We start from the raw sequence: 19,943 nt of genomic DNA, 5'->3' as shown, positions 1-19,943 counted from the left end.
AGCTGATGGTCCAGCTAGGGCTTATTTTAGGGAAAACACTGTAAATGAAATCATATGGCATTTGTCTTTTTCTGTCTAACTTACTCCACTTAGCACAATACCTTCTAAGTCTATCCACGTTGTTGCAGATGGCAAGATTTCATTCTTTTTTATGCCAGAGTAACATTGCATTGTACATACATACCACCTCTTCTTTTTTCATTCATTCATTGACAAAGACCCAGGCTGCTTCCATAGCTTTGCTATTGTAAACAATGCTGCAATGAACATATGGATGCTCATGTCCATACAAAGTAGTGTTTTGGGTTTCTTTGTATAAACACCCAGAAGGGAGATTACTGGGCCCTTGTTTCTTGTTATAGCCTTTTACAGTCTATTTTGTCTGGTATAAGTATTGCTACCTCAGCTTTTTTTGTGGTTGTTCTTGTTTGTTTCTGTTTTCATGAAATATCTTTTCCTTCTCTTACTTTCAATCTGTGAGTGTCTTTCAATCTGAAGTTTTTTGTAGGCAGCATATGTAAGAGTCTTGTTTTCTTATCCATTCAGCCACCTTATGTCTTTTGATTGGAGCATTCAATCCATTTACATGAAAATTAATTATTGATATATAGTTATTGCCATTGTATTATTCATATATTTTTTTTTTACCTCTTCTTCTTTTTAAAGAAATCCCTTTAACACTTCTTGTAGTACTGGTTTGGTGGTGATGAACTGTTTTAGCTTTTTCTTGTCTGGGAAGCTCTTTATCTGTCCTTTGATTCTAAATGATAGCTTTTCTGGGTAGAGTAATCTTGGTTTTAGGTCCTTCCTTTTCATTACTTTGAATATTTCCTGCCAATCCCTTCTGGCCTGCAGTGTCTTTTGAGAAATTGGGTGACTGTCTTATGGGCCCTCTTTAGTAATAAATGCTTTTCTCTTGCTGCTTTTAAGACTGTTTCTTTGTCTTTAACCTTTGGCATTTTTATTATGATGTGGCTTGATCTGTGTTTGTTTAGGTTCATTTTGTTTGGGACTCCCTGCTCTTCCGGGGCTTGTATGTCTATTTCATTCAGCAGGTTAGGGGAGTTTTCCTTCATTATTTGTTCAAATAGATTTTTAATTTCTTGCTTGCTCTTTTCTTCTGGTACCCCTGTGATGCAAATGTTGGTACACTTGACGTTGTCCTAGAGGCTCCTTAAACAATCCTCATTTTTTGGATTCTTTTTTCTTTTTGCTGTTCTGATTGGGTGTTTTCTGCTACCTTGTCTTTCAAACCACTGATTCTATCCTCTACTTAATCTAATCTACTGTTGATTCTCTTTCATGTATTCTTTATTTTAGTTATTGTATTCTTCACTTCTGACTGTTTTTTTTTTTTTTTTATGTTTTCTATCTCCATTTTTATGTTTCCTATCTCTTTGTTTAAGTTCTCCCTGAGATCACTGAGCATCCTTATAACCACTGTTTTGAACTCTGCATCTGGTAGATTGCTTGTCTCCATTTTGTTTAGTTCTTTTTCTGGAGCTTTGTTCTGTTCTTTCATTTGGGCCATGTTTCTTTGTCTCCCCATTTTAGCTGTCTCCTGTTTTTGCTTCTATGTATTAGGTAGAGCTTCTGTGTCCCCGGGCTTTGTAGAGTGGCCTTATGTAGTAGATGTCCTGTGGAGCCCAGTGGCACAGTTTCCCTGATCATCTGAGCCGGTTGCTCCAGGTGTGTCCCTTGTGTGGGTTGTTTGTGCCCTCCCATTGTAGCTGAACTTTGATTGCTGTTTGCAAATCAATAGGAGGGATTGACCCTCTGGCTGATTGGTTGTGAGGACTGGCTCTGACTACAGTGGAAGAGCTGTTGTGCAGGGGCTGACCCTGTGGAGCAGGATTTGCTTAAGCAGGGCTCTGGTACCTGCCTAGTCTGTCCTTTGCGTTTTTCATTTGTGGAGGTGATTGGGTGGTGCTCTCACAGGGTCTGAAGGGGGCCACTGGATGTGTCTGCCCTGGATTCTCCTGGGACAGTTCCTGGTGCAGGCCAAGTTCAGTCTCAGCCTGTACCTTCCCAGAGCCACTTGGTATGAGTTACAAAGTGATCTGCAGATGGTTTTCAATTGTGCTGGGCTTAGAGATGCCTGGGAGAGGCTGAGTTGCGAACTGAGGCTGGCTGCCACTAATGCCAGACTTGGGACTTCTCGGAAAGAGGTATGGGGCACACCAAGGCCAACTGCTGCTTGTTTGGGGTTTGTGAAAAGAAACAGCAAAACTGTTTTTCCCAGGAGCATTTGAGATCTTGCTCCTTGGCATATTTGGTCAGTTTGGCTGAGGTAAACTCTTATAAAAGTTCAAAAAGGTATATATACATGTGTATAATATATCCAAAATTATTTTTCTTTCCAGGCTGCTTTTGGAAAAGTTATTAATTCTTAAGGGACTTGGTGGCTCAGTATCTCTCCTTCCCATTTCCCTCTTGCTAAGTAAAGATTAGTAGTGCTTGGAGCAAAGCAAGTGGAAGGTGTCCAGATGCAGTTTAATTGTAATTGTTCTTCCCACTTGTCCCCTGTAGAATGTAGACCATGTCCAGCGGGAACGGAGCCTGCACTTGGGTTTGAATATAAATGGTGGAATGTCCTTCCTAGAAACATGAAAACTTCCTGCTTCAATGTTGGAAATTCAAAGTGTGATGCAATGAATGGTGAGTTCAGAATCAACCTACATGATGTATTTTGGCAGCAGACTCTCAGACTCAGCTCTCTAAAAACATACTAAATATGGGTAAGAGGAACTTTAATCTTATTTGTCTATTTGCCCGTTTTTCAGCCCTCACACAAAAATAACAAATGTGGTGTTACAGCCAGATGACTTTCCTATAAGAATGTAAACTATTTTGCATTTTTTGGAGTTAGTTTTGAAGTACATATCGAGGACCACCATTTAAGGTTATAAATACCAGAAAAAAATACCACGGGAAGTAAGGAAACCTATGTTGTTTGCTATTTTGAAGAGCAGTGTGACAGCATTTGTCCCTGGGTTGGTTTAGTCTGGTTCTGCACTGAGACATGAGGAGGGGTTAAATCATCTCTACCTCTCTTTGCCTATGAAGTCTGTTACCCTGATTATAAAATATTGATGCACCCCACTTACTGAAAACTTGAAAACATGGCAGAGTTCTATAGGATGGTTGCTAAATTCTATTTATTCTTACATTTTAAATTCTTAGAGAGCCTAGCAGTTAGTTATTCTGAAATATTTGTTGGTTGACTGAATGACAATATCTATGTATATATTTTAAACTTGACTCTAGAAATAGCTGGTATAAATACTAGGGTTTTACATCAAAATACATCCCTTACTTTCATAAACTTAGCATTTTTTAATCAGGTCACTGTTTTCAATATTGTATTTGATCATTGTAAAAAAAATGCTTTTTAACTGCATCTGTTTTAAATCAGTACCTATCCAAAATAAATAGTCTTCGGATGTAGGAAATGAGGTATACACATGAGTCTGGGGATTGACAAATAATTGGTCCTTGAATAATGTTGGTTAAACAGATGTGTGGAAAAAAACCTCAATTTATATTGAACATTATGAAATGTTCTTCTTTATTGACCAGTAATTCCACTTGTAGGAATTTATCCTAAGGGAAAAGAAAAAATATATATAATAGTTATTATCTGACCATGATGGTTTATGTTCTAAAAAGATCCTATGATTGAATTCTAGGTTGAGGAAGTTAAAGCATTGGAAAAATAAGATTTGAATGACTCTATGAAAACATCAGTACGTGTGTGAGCACATGCATTCACTTACTAGTAAAGATTACCTGAAACTTTCATTGAAATTTTTAGAGAATTTACTTTTTATTTTTTTTAAGATTTTATTGGGGAACAGTGTGTGTATTTCCAGGACTTTTTTCCAAGTCAAGTTGTTGTCCTTTCAATCTTAGTTGTGAAGGGTGCCGTTCAGCTTCAAGTTGTTGTCCTTTCAGTCTTAGTTGTGGGGGGGGCGCAGCTCAGCTCCAGGTCCAGTTGCCATTGCTAGTTGCAGGGGGTGCAGCCCACCATCCCGTGTGCGAGTCAAACCGGCAACCTTACGGTTGAGAGAATGCACTCCAACCAATTGAGCCATCCGGGAGCTCAGTGGCAGCTCAGCTCAAGGTGCCCTGTTCAATCTCAGTTGCAGGGGATGGAACCCACCATCCCTTGTGGGACTCAAGGAATTGAACTGTCAACCTTGTAGTTGAGAGCCCACTGGCCCATGTGGGAATCGAACCGACAGCCTTCGGAGTTAGGAGCATGGAGCTCTAACTGCCTGAGCCACCAGGCACTGTTAATCTAAGTTTCATAATAATACTTGGTTTACCCACTTGCTTACTCATTCACTTAGAAGTAATAATTTAAATAGAACAATTTTCCAAAATGTTCAATTATTAATTTGAAAAGTATACATATCTGTACTATTAGTATGTGATGTTGAAATAGCAAACGATAATGTGTAAAATAAAAAGAGAAAAGGTGATGTATATTTTTGTGAATGGGAGGTTCAGTAACCAACCTTGAGGGGAGCAGCACTCAAAGGAATGGGGGTCAAAGAAAGAGGCCCAGGGCAGCCTGTCTCATGAGGTAGTCGTGGTCATGGAGTGAAAGTGGATGTGCTTCGGCCACTATGTCTGTTTGACTTGGAGTACCTTGAGATTGCTGTATTCTCAGTTTGGGTTTCACACAATGGCGGAACAGGTATGTAGAAGTAAATCTTCATGTACTGGAATTTTGCCTACGAGGAATTCAAAGTTGAAGACAAGTTACCATTTATTTATGAAGATGTTCATTGAACATTATAATAACAAACATGGAAATAATGTAAATATCCAGCAACAGGATAATGTTTACAAAAGTTACACCATGCTAATTGGATGAAATATTATGCAGTTATTAAAAATGACAGCCATATGGAAGGTTTGGCAGGTTTCAAGAATTTTGAATGTACCCATTCTTCAACCCAATAATTCTACTTCTGTGAATTTATACCAAATAAAAAATGTGAGGTAAAGAAAGAAATTATGCACAAAGTTAGAAATCAAGGTGTTGACAGGGTCCTGTTCCTTCTGAAGCCTCTAGGGGGAAGATCCTTTCTTGCTTCTAACTTCTTGTAGCTCTGGGCATTCCTGGGCCTGTGGGAGCATAACTCCAATCTCTGCCTCCATCTTCGCATGGCCATCTTATCTTGTGTCAATGTGTCTTTGTGTCTTCACATGGTGTTCTACCTGTGTGTGTGTCCAAATTTCCCTCTCCTTGTAAGGACACCAGTCATATTGGATGAAGATTCACCCTAAAGACCTCACTTTAACTTGGTTGTATCTGCAAAGCTTCTACTTCCAAATAACAAAGTTCATGCACAGGTCCTGGGGGTTAGGACTTCATATCTTTTTTTTTTTTTTTTTGGGGGGGGGCACAAGTCAACCTTTAACAATAGGCAATGTTCAAAACATGAGAAATGTTTGTTTCCTCTTGCAAGGTTTCAGTCTTCTCTAAACTTAGCTTCTTACCATCCATGCACTACTTTCTTTTCTTTGGCCTTCTCTGCTGATCTGTCTCTCCTCTTGATGTTTTTGAACACTAGGAAGGGACCATAGGAAAACTTTTGTTAAGTCCTCCCTTTCTTGGCATAGATGCTCTCCATGTGGGAACATTCCTCTTCCTCTGATCCCAACCCCAAGTTTGTAGTCTCTCTAAACGTAAATGCCTTTACATTACTTACACCGCCGTTAAGGGCCTTGCGCCCTACTGGATCCGACTGTTTTCTAGCTGTTCAGCTCTTAACATTAAGAGTTGATTCCTGCTTGTCTCTCTGTCTACCCACATGAACCTTTAGGCAGTAGAACAATGAATTGGCATTTCTCTCATAAGAAAGTAGATGAGTGCATATTATTTTGAGGACTAGCTTGATTTATGTGAATTCAACACATTGCTTTTCTACAAACTGCTGTTTATAACATTTCACAAATTGCCAAATCATGAATCTAACACTGATATTAATCCCTTCCTCAGTTTCTGTCTTATACCTATTGCAATAGCAGATGTTGACATTGTCTTTTAGAGATGGAAGTGTGAGTGGTAGGTCTGTGCCATTAATTAATAACCTTACTTGATGCTGTGAGGGGGATGCTTCTCCTTTCCTCATTTTATTGTGGTCATTTCAGTCTATGGTGTGTTGATAGTTTCTGTGCAGAGCACAGACCTCCCATCTCCTACACATTTCTCTATCACCCCACACTGTTGGCAAGAGTTCATCTCTGTCATATTCTTCTGATTCCTCAATGAGGGTGGGCCCAGTTTTGTCTTTCTATTCCTAATATGTATCATGGTTCTTAGCACTCAATGAATGCCACTGAATGAATGAATAAGTGAATGAATGCAGAACAGGGGTTAAATTAGGGAACAACAATACAGGAAACTGTAAGAAAGCACTCCAGACCTCAAATCTTCTTCATTAAGTAATTTGAAGTTTCTATTTCCCATTGGTTACCTGGAAACTAAGATTTTCCACTGGATAAAGACCATCTGTTTTAGTTAAAAAAAAGATAATCAGGCCTCAGTGAGAAAACTGTTATTAATTTTCACATTAAACAACTTTTATGCAAAAATATACATTATTTGGGGAATCATATGGCGCCCTTGTATCTAGGAGTCTACCTTTATGTGCAATTTTCAGCTGCAATTTAGAAATAGGGAATACTTTTGGAGTATTTCTAACTTTGAACATAAGCACTAATGGTCTTTTTTCATTTTTTTCCCCTTATTTAAAAAGATTGCTAGAAATCATTAGTGGAATTTTTTATTAATAAATATGACCTTTATCATTTTCAGGTTGGGAGGTGGCTGGAGATCATATCCAAAGTGGGGCTGGAGGTTCTGATAATGATTACCTGATCTTAAACATGCAAATCCCAGGATTTAAGTAAGGAAAACCAATTCTGATTCCTTTCTGTAAGAATCCTCATGCCTGTTTCCCTATAGAAATAGATGAAGTAGGACTGCCTTTATGAAATAGGTTGATATTGTGATGTACTTAGCAAGTAATAAGTAAGATAATGTATTATATTTAAGAATATCTGTAGAATCAGTGATTGAGAAACTGTAACTATTAATTTTATATTACTTAGATGAAGCTGAAAGTTTTTGACAATAGTCTATCCAAATGTAATAATAATTATGATTCTTGGATGCTTAATGAAGAATTCTTAGGTCAAGTTACTTGCAGTAGTATCTTGTGGTATATATATTTATTTTTCTCTTAGGTCTACCTGTCAATTAGTATGTTACACATTTTAAAATTCTAGTTTGCTTTAGTCCTCCATATTGAAATTTCCCAGTAGGTATCTTTTTCTTGCTTTAAGATGTGTGGCACCATTTATACTAGGACACTCAAGCATATTAACATGGTTATGTAGGCTCTGTATTAGAACTAAGAGTATGGCCATGTGGAGATTAAGTGAGGAAGGAATTGGGTTGGGGGGAGCAATAGATTAGAGAAAGAGAAAAGCATGGCTTTCAGCTTAACAAAAAAAGTAGCAATTTAGTTCCAGATTGTTTTTTAGAACATTTCACAAATATTGTAATTTTAATCTCTCAAATAGACCACCAACATCTATGACTGGAGCTATGGGTTCTGAACTGGGAAGAATAACATTTGTCTTTGAGACCATCTGTTCTGCTGACTGTGTTCTCTACTTTATGGTGGTAAGTGAAAAAATGGCTTTCAAAGTTAGATTTCTAAGCTTAGTGTTGTCTTTTAAGTGTGAATTTATTTATGCATGTTGAGATAAGGACATCATTTCTCTTCCTGGTCTTAGGCCTTCCAAAAAGTGGCATGTCTGATGATTTGGTTGTTGGGTAATGTGGGGAATTCTATAATGTATGACAGGTACATTCTGTTATGCTTATCTATGGAGTGAACTCAAGACACATATTTTTATAGCATATTTGATTACTTTATAACATGTTTAACTTCTATGTTTATATCATACAAAGAAAGAGACATGTCTTAAGCTCATGCTACCATATTGTCAACATCACAGATAACTAACAGAAGCCCACCCAAAATTCTTAAGTCATCTATTAGGGTTTCTGTAGGTTTGACTAATAGAAAATTCAGGGTTAATCTTGGTTTACATTTCAAATAAATTAGATGTGTATTACAGTATTTGGTTGATTTATTATATTTGCTTTCTGACCATGTTAATGACAGCATATGAGTTTGAATGTCACACATTGATGTGATATTCTAAATATTGAATTAAGCTAAGGAAATCAGAAATAAAATATTACACAAATTCATCCCATTGGAATTCAAATATAGAATATTTCATGAACATGAACTAACATTCTTATTATCTGCAATTGGGTATGCCTGCAAGCTGCAAGTATAAATCAGGGAGAACTTAGAATTTCTGTGCATAAGCTGCCTATCAGAATCTCTCAAGGCAAAAGATAAAAATGGAAAGCCTTTCCATTTTATGAGAATCCTAGAAGTTTACTGGGAGAAGTTTAGTGTGAGGAATAATGTTTCCCTAAGTATATTTCCTAAGCTAGAGCTAGACCACACACACACACACACACACACACACCCCACCCTTAAACAAGCTATGATTTGAGACCTCTTTCAGGTTATATTAACAATGTGGTTGATATATTGTAATTACTAAGCTAGTGAGTGCTTGTATAGACTTGAAGGGTCGTTATGAGAGTTGTAGGGTTACATGCTCAGCAGATAAATATTTATTAACCCTATAGGGTTGTTAGTAAATACAAACACATTTTTGTAATATATACACACGTCTATTAATACTGAGTTTGTGCTTTTTTGTATATCTTTTTTCTACTGTATTTTAGGATATTAATAGTAGAAGTACCAACGTGGTGGAATCTTGGGGTGGAACCAAAGAAAAACAAGCTTACACCCACATCATCTTCAAGAATGCAACCTTTACATTTACATGGGCATTCCAGAGAACGAACCAGGGTCAAGATGTAAGTTCTAGGCACTTTTATTTTTTAAACACAGAAATGATGCCCCCATTGGAGATTCATGCAAAATGATCACTGAAATCTCCTGGAGGAAGGACAGCTTTTTACTAATGTGGAATCCAGCTTTCGGTTATGGAGTTGGTTGGTACAAAAATGGTATTTTAGGGGGAGTTTGTTTTTTGAGAGCAAGATTGTATGAAATGGAATAACACAGTGTATCTTTGAATTGTTCTGAACAAGTATAGCTCTGATAGCTTAAGAGAAAGAAAATCTAATTTTGTAGTTATTTTGAAACTTACTTTTAAAGCTTTTTGAGACTCTGCAAAGGCTGGTGACTTTCTTCCTCTTCATCTGAATGATCTGACATTTGTCCAGAAACCATTCACTGATGTTGGTTTATTATTTCATTACGGTAATGTCTCCTTTTATAACTGGGAGAGTGTGTATAGACACATGATCAGAGTAACACAAAATTATTTACTCTCTTTTACTTTTCCTGCTAAAATAGATCTTAATCCTCCCCTAAGTAAATTCCACTGTATATTTCAATAGTAGCAGGACTGTTATTTTCGTGGGTCTCCATAGCTGTGACCTTCTCAAGGTGAGAACAAGGTAAACCATCAGTGCAGAAATAGCCTGAAAGCTGTAGTGGCAAATGTACAGCATTTTCTCTTTTCTCTTCAGGCTTTCACTGGGGAACCCATTCCCCAGATTTTACTTCCTTCCAATTGTGATTGACCAGTGTTCCGATTACCATCAGTGGGGCAGGAACATGCAGTGGAATGCTTCCTTGCCTTCCTTTTGTCTTTGCCCCCAAGAGCGTTAAGCAGTCCAGCGTAAGGCTGCTCTATACTGATAGCGTGATGCCCACCACTTGATGAGAACTGGACCTTAATGGACCCAGTGTCTCAAGAAGGTAAAGTATAGGAAGATCCAGATTCTTGCTCTCCATTCTATATCTTTTCAGTAGAAACCAGAGAATATTGGTTAGAGAAGGTACTAGAGAGAGTGACGAAGGCCCAAAGAAGTGGTATGATTGCATCAGCGTTACAGTTAGTGTTGGGGGAGGACCAGAGTCCTGGTCTTCCAAGGCTATCCAGGGCTTCCACCTGCCACACGGTCAACATCCTATTGTAGCATGAGATTTGGGCTTATATTTGAATAAATCCATGATGGGAGATAAAGTTGCTTCTCTATTAAACCATACCAATTCTTCCAGATATAAAGTCTATAAATATGCCTGAGTTTGTACCAATTATGACATATCTCATGGTGATTATGGCAAATCTGCTAGAACTCCACTTCTGTGGAAATTAGTTTCTAGTGTTAAGATTTAAGGTTTTTAAGGAAAAAAAGAACCCAAAAGGTATAATATTAATCCACTGTCAATGTTACACTCTACGGCTGTAACACTCGGCTTCTTTCGGTGATATCAACATAAAGCAATCTGGTTTATGCAAGTCAGCCCCAAAGCAGAAGTCATTGCTTTCTGCTCTCTTTTTAGAATAGACGGTTCATCAATGACGTGGTGAAGATTTATTCTGTCACTGCCACTAATGCAGTTGATGGGGTGGCGTCCTCGTGCCGTGCCTGTGCCCTTGGGTCTGAACAGTCGGGCTCATCGTGTGTCCCCTGCCCCCCAGGCCACTACATTGAGAAAGAAACCAACCAGTGCAAGGAGTGCCCACCTGACACCTACCTGTCCATACATCAGGTCTATGGCATAGAGGCTTGTGTTCCATGTGGGCCTGGGAGTAGAAGCACTCAGGTGAGTCTGGATCTCATCCCCAGGAAAGCACATTTTAGTAGAGGAACTCAAAAGTTCCCTTAAACGTTTCTCCAGGAGCTATGAGGTTCGTAGTCATAGTTATAAATGACTTCTTCAACACCCAAATAAGAATGCTTTCCAAAAATATTAAAACTGATTTCTTGTGATTCTGTTAAGACCGAGCAAGTAAACGACCTCTATAGGTTGGCTGTAGGCGTCTGTGTAGAGCAGCAAGTGTATCTTATACCATTTTAAGGGCAAAGTTTGATGCTATGTTATGGGTGAAGAAGAAAGTAGTCTTACAGTATATTTAAATGAACATAACAGGGACTTTTGGCTATTTATTAAAAATACGTTTGTATAAGGAACCAACCTTGGAATAACTATTCTTATTTTAAAAACTTTCGCATCTTCTAACCTTTGCCTAAGAAAATCTAGTTAGCATTTAGAAAGTCTCTGTATTAGTATGGTAAAATACATTAGAACTAAGATAAAATTACTGAAATAGATTTTAAACCTAGAAACATTTTTGAAAAACATTTTATGTAGCAGCTAATACTTTCTTTTTCTTTCCTGCTATGTTGTTATTGTTTTTACATTCCTTAATCTTTAATCAAAGGACCACTCGGTTTGCTATAGTGACTGCTTTTTCTACCACGAGAAAGAAAATCAGAGTTTGCACTATGACTTCAGCAACCTTAGCAGCGTGGGCTCGTTAATGAATGGCCCCAGCTTTACCTCCAAAGGCACAAAATACTTCCATTTCTTCAATATTAGTTTATGTGGGCACGAGGTGAGTTATGGCTGTCAAGGTGAGATGGAACTGCATTTCAGCTTTGATTGAGTTGATATTTTCTTTGTTGATGGCCCAGTAAAATCTCTATGGAAACTAATAAACACATGTCAGAAACTGAGCTTTGTTGTGTAAATCCTCTGTTGCCTCCTAGCATGCTTTCTTTCACCAGGGGCAACCTTGTCTAGTTCTCAGTCCATCTAAGCATTCATCCCGTCTTTTGAATCCCAAAGCTTGGAGCTATGGTGTAAGTGCTTTGACGATCTTTCAGTTTTGTAAAAGTGGGTCAGACTTGTCAGTCAATCCCACCTACTCTTTTAGACAGGCAGTTACGGTTTGAGAATGTTTTACTATTGTTTATGTTGTCCATTTGAAGAAGAGAAAAACTTCTAAGAGGAAGTTTGTCAAAAAATGAAAAGGTGGTAAGCAGAGGACAAGTGTCAGTTGGTACTACCAATGAATAATGGGATTTTATTTTCTGTGGTAAGAAACAAAACCTTAATTGATACTGGTAATGGGGAGAGTCACAGGACTAGATGTCCAATATTTTTATGGGCATACAAGGTTGGGGTTGGGACATGAGTATATATAGTCACCATTAGCAAAGGTGAAAATATAATAAGATCTTCCCTCCATATCTCTTTCCATATTAAACCTTATATCTCCAATGGTCTTTATTATGACATGCTGTGCCAAACTTTGACAAAAGAGATAAAAAGAGATCTGATGGCCACAGAAGTTTTAAAATAAAAAGAGCTATTCAATTTACAGGTTATGACATTCATCTTGTTCTGATTTTAGATGGGGTGATCTAACACATTCACTTGATTGTTCACTCAATAAGTAAATATATGTTAGATGCCTGTTATGTTAAATACTGTGTCAAACAGTGAGAAATATTAATTCTATTATATATCACACTTTTCACTCTTATTCCTATATTACCACTGTCTTTCTTCCATCTTCTCTGTTTTTCTCTTCTGTCTTCTTCTTTCCCTTTCTTTCCTTTATATTCTTGTTCCTTTCCTTTTACTGTTGTTTTCCTTTTTTCTTTATTCAGTACTTTCTTTCTGATCTTTTCCATTGTTTCTCTCCTTCTGGCTTCAACAAGTTATTTTATGCATAGTAAACATATGTTGCACCTGTGTTGGGTGAAAAGGCTTAGTGGAGAGAGAAAATTTCATAGGTTAGGATTGCCAGCTGCATTAAAAAGAAAAATCTGTATTCTTTTCGTTATACCCATCTGTGCACACTCCACATCTAAGACCAATCAAATAGTGTTTCTATTTTCCTTTATACATTTCTTAGTATTAGGTTGGTGCAAAAGTAATTGCAGTTTTTGCAGTTATTTTTAACCTTTTAAACCACAATTACTTTTGCACCAACCTAATAGAAATTAAAGAGCATGCTATAGTCATTTGCAGTGGGACTATTGTATATTTCAACATACTGTATTTAAACTCTTAAAATTTTTATAAATTGTGTCTTCCAACTACCCTACAAATGATTAGAAAAGTAAACCCCTATATTCCCTTCAACTTACCGTGTCGTTGAGAGCAGATACACATCACTGAATCTAAGAGTAGGTGAACAAAGACATGTGTAATGACTAACTTTAGAATTTAGACGCATCCTAAGACTTTGCTGCATTAGGGCTTTTGTGCTTTCTTCATCAGCCTTCACATTACCTTTTTGCCATGTATAGGCCTATGCAGGAGAAGGAAGAGCAAGCATTTTCCTTGGCATTAAAACCTTCATCAGCAGTTTTCTGGTCTCTTTCATATGCATTTTTGTCCTACAAATGGAAGATTTCATCAGAGACTTTTATTTCCTTAAGTTAGATGGCTTTCATCCAGCGCAGTGATGCTTGTGCTTGGAGGAGCGGTGCAACCTTGAACTAGTGCACGCATTAAAACATCAGTGACCCCCAACCCTGGTTACACATTGGCATTGCCTCAAGAGCTTTTAGAAAATCCTGGTGCCTTGGCCCCACACCAGATCAAATCAGAATAGCGGTGAGGAGGGAACCACTGCCCTATGAGAGTCACTAGATAGCTGAGTCCAGGTCAGACCATGACCTTCAATAAAACCTCTTTATGACTTCGTCCTCCTAGGGGAAGAAGATGGCTCTCTGTACCAACAATATAACCGACTTCACAGTAAAGGAAATGCTGGCAGGGTCAGATGATTACACAAATCTAGTAGGAGCATTTGTATGCCAGTCAACTATTATTCCTTCTGAAAGTAAGGGTTTCCGAGCAGCCTTATCGTCACAATCCATCATTCTGGCAGACACTTTTGTAGGTAAGCTTAATTTGTTTCATATATGCATGCATGCATTTTCCCCTAAAATTATGATGCTGATAACTTGTCATTGCATTGGTTTACCATAGATGGTTAAAGTCCACAGGTAATTCTGTATCATCACTTTGTAACATGGGTAAAAACCGCCTATAAGTGAGGTCTATTAATCAACCTCAGTGAGTATAAGAAGCTTCTGAATTCATGTGTTAACTCATATGTGATGTGATGTTTTCTGAGGATCTGTGCCTTTCATGAGATTCTCTAGGAGTTTAAAAGGCAAAATAATTTTAAACACCAAGACTGTAAACCAAAGAGGAACAGTAAACACAATATAAACCTAATTCATAATATCTGTCACCAGTTTGCATTATCTTTCTTCACACCAGAAATAAGTCGGTGACAAGTAGCAAGAATGAATGTATTGAGTTTTAGTCCCTATCTGCTCCTTTTATCTCTATGGTGTCAAAAGCATAGAAAAGTTTTTAAGAAGAATTAGTAATTCGTAGGGATCAAGTTCATTAGACTTTCTGGGGTGGGGATTAGGAATCTAACAAGATGTATAACAAATCCGACGATTGAACAAGCTTCTTAGATGATTCGAATGTGCAGCCAGATTTGAGAACCACTGCTATAGACTCCAGAGGAATTTAGCTTCATTTTTCAGCACCAAGGTCAGTTACTGAGCTTGTACGCAGCGTCAGAACTGTGTCAGAAGCAAGGATTGCTGTTGCTTGCATTTTGGCTCTGCCATCATTGTGCCTAGGAGGGAAAAAAGCCTTATTTTTAGATTAAGCAGACTTTAGAGTTATTTCCTAGAAATTATTAGGGCACGGCAATTTTTGCTTTGTCAAATATGCCTATAATAATCTGAATGAAAAGCTGTATTAGCAAAGTAGACAAGTTCATTTGACAAAAACTCACCAGAGGCTGAGAATTATTAGTAGGTTGTTGAAATGTTAGAAATGGGGGTACTTTAGAGATCGTCTAAATGATTACATGCATTTTATAGATTCAGGACCTAAGACCCAGCAAAGTAAAGTGACTTAAACAAAATTACAAACTAGGGAGTAGAATCTTTTTTTTTTTTTTTCTGGAGACTTTGGAAAATTTCATATTGTTATCATCACTGTATTAATTTAGTACACAGCATCAAAGTACAGCTATTTTGTATTTAGATGTACAGAGGCTAAATAAACCTAATTTCCTCATATTGCTTAATAGTGTCTTTTTTATTGTTATCTAGGAGTGACAGTTGAAACCACATTGCAAAATGTTCATATAAAAGAAGATATGTTCCCAGTTCCACCAAGCCAAATACCAGATGTACATTTCTTTTATAAGTAAGTGAAGATGCTGTTTCTCTTGACAGGTGTTTTAATCAAAAGGATGTCACTTCAGGGTGCCCGGCATAGTAGCTTATAATTAATAGATAGTTAGTAATTGATTTTCTTAAATGAAATACTTAGTAAAAGTAGGAAACATGGACTATTTTGAAAGCCTTGTATAATTTCTCTCATATATATAATCTTTTAAATTAGGCAAAAAACAGACTCTATTTTACTATCTAGGCAGTAATTATTTGAAATTCACACATCAAAACATCAGCCTGAGTAAATTTGACATTTTTCCCTTTAAAAGTTGGTTTGATTATAATTTAGATTATAGTTATAAAAGCTTTGCTGAAGATCTTAATAGCTTATTATTTTACCTGGGAAAACAGTTAACTTTTCATAGTCAGTGAAGTAAATGAGCTCAGTTTGCATTAAAATTCTAAATTAGTGAACTTTGATACATTCGTCTTTTTCATTTTTATGGAGCATAGGAGCAATGATACACAGGATATTTTTGTTTTTGTAATCGGTGTCATATCTGTTTTGTAAAATGACATTTGCTTTATAATAGATCTTCTACAACGACAACATCTTGTGTTAATGGCCGATCAACTGCTGTGAAAATGAGATGTAATCCTACAAAACCGGGTGCTGGAGTGATTTCAGTCCCCAGGTATTCTTATTTCTAACTGATTGTTGCACGTTTGTATTTATTATGAGGAAGCAGAACTCTGAAGAATCTTATTATTTTAAAGCGCATTCTTTCTGGATGTAAAGCAGAGCGAGAACAGATGAGTCTATAGATTTTTGTTGTAGGTATATGCTGAGGGTCTATTAAGAGGACTAGGTCCTTGCCCAATCTTTGTAGTCTCTCCTTAATGACATATTCTCATGCTGTTTGCCTGAATCTCTAAACCACTTGAAAAATTATTTAAGTAATGTTGAGACTTTATTTCCTTGAGAGCTGGATTAGGAACTTTCCTGAGTTATAGTTCTTCATCAACAATTAACTATCAAGGTGATCTAGATTAAATAATCTAACCTTTGAGTCATAGTTTCTTTCTGTGTAAGGGGATGAGGCTCAGGGTAGATAATTTGTATGATCCATTTCCATCACTTGAGTTTTCTGATTAATGGTGGTGAAATCACCAAGATAGAGTCTGACCTGTAGAATGCATAATACCATTCATTTGTATTGTCGTTGTGGCAACAGTTGTCTACATTCTAGGTCTGATTAATACAGTCCACTTTGGGTGAGAACTTCGGGTAGGAGAAAATAAACAATTTCATGGACTCAAAAGATCTGTCAACTAAATACTGCTTTCATGCCATGAGTGACAAATGTCTCCTGATTTTTATTTTTCATACTCATTGTTCAATATGTAGATTACTTATTTCTAATTTTTTTTAGGGCTAAGGTGCCTTTGGATCATAATTTGATTTGCAGATTTTTCTCCATCAAGCTAGCAAAAGTTTACATTTTTTGAAGGAAATGATTAACTAAACTTTGTTTTTGATAGTTTTTGAGAGATTTTAAGTTATCCTGCTTATTTCACATCAGGATTGGAAATCAGTGGTCTAAGCACTGTTTCAATTACTTGGGCGTCTTAAAAACAATTACACTGGTAACCCAGGATTTGTGACTTACTTCTGGGCATAAAGGCACACTCGCATTCACCTCTTACCAACTATTTCTCTGGTTCTCACAGATCTATGAATTAATTTTTCTTTTCACCTTTTTAAGGTGAGAAAAGAATGTGATGAGAGGGGTACATAATAAAAGGTAATAGACATCAGTAAAATAAACAGAGAGACCCTGAGGATAAAGGGCGTCAGGTGGAGGAGGATCCCCGTCCAGCGTCCACACTTAAGGACAAGGCAGCAAACCACACTTTCTTTATGAGGTGTGTTTAGAGATTCTTTCATCATTCTCCGATGTCCCACCACAGAGCTTTGAGTTCAGATGCTTGTTCTATTTACTGTAGCACTTCTGAGGTCCTTTTTTTTTCTCGACCTAGCGACTAACCTCTCTGGGTCTAGCCTCTAGGAATCTGCCTGGATGACTTCTGAAGCCTCCTCCAGAACTCTGATTGAAACAAACAATGTTACTAAGAGACTAGGTCTGCCCTTTAGAAAATATATCACTAACTCTCCCAAGAGATTTTTAAAGTAATAACAATGAAAAATAATCTCTTAATGTTAAATGATGGCATCTAGAAACTGATCTTTTTCCTCTGGCGAAGAGGGAGAAGTTTCTCCTTTGACCTCTAGCAGTTTTTTCTACTTAGGGCACTTCACTGGATTTGCAAGAGTTTCTCAAGATCACCTCAGCAGATTACCTTTGGGTGTCTGTTTTAAAATCATTTTCTAGACCTTCTTAAAATCTCAAGAATCTCTGAGTATTCAGCACAGGAATGTTTTTAAAAACACAAGGCAATTCTGATACATATTAAAATTTGAGAAACACTGGTCTTAAGCCTTGTTTTGGAGATTTGGCTTGTTTTTCTCTGAGCCAGATTCTCAAACTTTGTTCTGCATTTTAGTTTTCTGAAAAGCTAATTTAAAACATCATAGTCTACGGGGTGGATTTCTTCACCCAAATTTTGATAAAACTTTATTTGTAATTGTGATGCACACTGAAGTTTGAGGACCACTCCTCTAGGGAACTGCTTGAACCCCACAACCTCAGTGTGGGTTCTTTCTTGAGTCAGTTTTCCATCAGTGCACAAGGGGGAGCTCTGGGATCAGAACATGAGGAACAGCAGCTTGTCCTGTAATAATTAGAATTATTTTATCTATAAGGCCGAATAAAGATTTACCGTTTCCTACTAACAGTAAAGAAATGTTAACAAAGGCAGATACTTACGCTACTTTTGAAGAGGACTTAATTTGCATTAAAAAAATTTTTTATTGAGGAATATTGGGGAACAGTGTGTTTTTCCCGAACCCATCAGCTCCATATCAAGTCGTTGTTTTCAATCTAGTTGTAGGGGGCGCAGCTCAGCTCCAAGTCAAGTTGCTGTTTTCAATCTAGTTGTAGAGGGCGCAGCTCACTGGCCCATGTGGGAATCAAACCAGTAACCTCAGAACGTGTTATGAGCACCGTGCTCCAACCACTGAACCAACCGGCCACTCTTAATTTGCGTTTTTGAGGGAGCTTTAAATTCTTCAATAGAAAGGAGGATGGTAACCAGGCAGTTTGCCTTGAGATGTCTCAGATGTTGATCAAGGAGTCAAAGAAGGGAAACTTTGGCACCTCAGAAGGGATGCTACCCCTAGGTAGCGTCTTGGCCAAGGATCTTGGCACACCAGGCGAAGGCAACTTTGGCAGTAGTAACATTGCTTGGGGCTCTGTGTCGTGGTAACTGAGGAAAGTGTCACAAGACCCCCAGCCCTGGGAAAATGAGAAAGTCTTAACAGACAGTGAATGGGGCAGGGGCAAAGGGGATATGTGTGTTCTTTGTGTATCTCATGTGAAATTTAGAGAGAGTAGCAACTTATGTGGGTCTTCTACTAATCTGCAATTGGAAACTCCAGCCTGTCTGTTTGGTCTGGCAAATGCAGTTGGTTTCTAATTCCACACAGTGTCTAGAGGATGTGAGACATTTTCGATGAAACTTAGCATGATTTCTGTGACAGATGAAATCTGAGAGCTGGAGTGTATTTTTGAGATTATCTAGTGCAGTTTGGCCAAAGAATAAATTGCTAACACAATAGACCACTAATATCCCTAAATAGATGCCCCACCAGCCTCTGCCTTAAAAGCTTTCCAAAGCCTCTAATCATGATCCTAGGTAGTTAGAGGAATTGAAGCTTCTCCTTTCATTAGCAATAATTAGACCTGAGCATTGTGTCCAAAGTGCTTTTTCAAAAATGAGAACTCTCTGTTAGTGACAAGGTTATAAAAAGCCTTATTAGAAAACAGAGGGAACCATTTTTAATCTGATAATAGAGATATCATAGCACATTAGAGAGCCTTAAGACAAACCTGTTTATTATACACAGTAGGAAACACTGAGGACCCAGGTCGTATAGCTCCAGAGTGGCGCAGTCAAGATGCAGTGATTTCCTGACTCTGTCTGTTGCTCTTTTCATGCCATCATACTTTCATCTTTTCATTTTTTTCTCCCTCCAGTTCTTTATAGGCAGAGATTTGCAAAGAAGCACTAAGCAGAAGCAAATACCACATTTATCCAGGGATAACTTAGCTGATCTGCATGTTATTTGTACCTTCTTTTAAATGAGTCATCTGTCCTCAAATACAGTCTTCTTTATTAATGCTAGGAGTTAGAAGAAAAATCACCATCCTCTCTCTCTCAAACACAACTTATGAGTATATTTAACTGCTTGAGTAGTTTATAAATTAGACTAAAATAATTTTGTCAAAACCTCCTTCAAATTCCAAATTCATCTTCATTATAAGTGTAGCCTCTGAGAATATTCTTTCATGAAAGGAATATTTCACAGTTCTGTCCTGCTAGCGTTCAGAGGTTGAACATGCCAGGGTTTATTGCACAGGCTCTGATTTAGAGTCTCTCTATCAAAGTCATTGGATGCTAGGATAGTGTTTGCATTTGTCTTTGGGGAAAGACTGTTAAAGCCAAAAGTCTATCCATTTTAAGTTGTTAAGAGCCAGAGAATAATTATTGGTTAAATGAGTTCCTTGTTTTCTTTTTCCTCTGCACTATTTATGGACAAATAATAGGTATGTAAGTCTGTGTAAATTGCAAAGGCAGTGGAACTGGAAAGATTAAA

The 19,943-nt window shown here is 37.4% G+C and overlaps 1 protein-coding gene across 1 annotated transcript in view; it reads left to right on the top strand.

Moving 5' to 3' along the window:
• Positions 1-19,943, top strand: part of ELAPOR2 (endosome-lysosome associated apoptosis and autophagy regulator family member 2) — a 168,463-nt gene that overhangs the window by 127,109 nt on the left and 21,411 nt on the right. Inside the window, exons 10-18 of the mRNA XM_019749771.2 lie at positions 2,530-2,658; positions 6,833-6,923; positions 7,603-7,705; positions 8,858-8,995; positions 10,497-10,760; positions 11,380-11,553; positions 13,668-13,857; positions 15,101-15,197; positions 15,760-15,861. Coding sequence (XP_019605330.1) covers positions 2,530-2,658; positions 6,833-6,923; positions 7,603-7,705; positions 8,858-8,995; positions 10,497-10,760; positions 11,380-11,553; positions 13,668-13,857; positions 15,101-15,197; positions 15,760-15,861 — 1,288 coding nt within the window. The remainder of the gene's footprint in view (positions 1-2,529; positions 2,659-6,832; positions 6,924-7,602; positions 7,706-8,857; positions 8,996-10,496; positions 10,761-11,379; positions 11,554-13,667; positions 13,858-15,100; positions 15,198-15,759; positions 15,862-19,943) is intronic.

The sequence above is a fragment of the Rhinolophus sinicus genome, linkage group LG09 (assembly GCF_036562045.2).
Source record: "Rhinolophus sinicus isolate RSC01 linkage group LG09, ASM3656204v1, whole genome shotgun sequence".
NCBI classification, from domain to species: Eukaryota; Metazoa; Chordata; class Mammalia; order Chiroptera; family Rhinolophidae; genus Rhinolophus; species Rhinolophus sinicus.
Note: the sequence above shows the minus strand (reverse complement) of the source record. Positions and strands in the feature narration are given on the sequence as shown.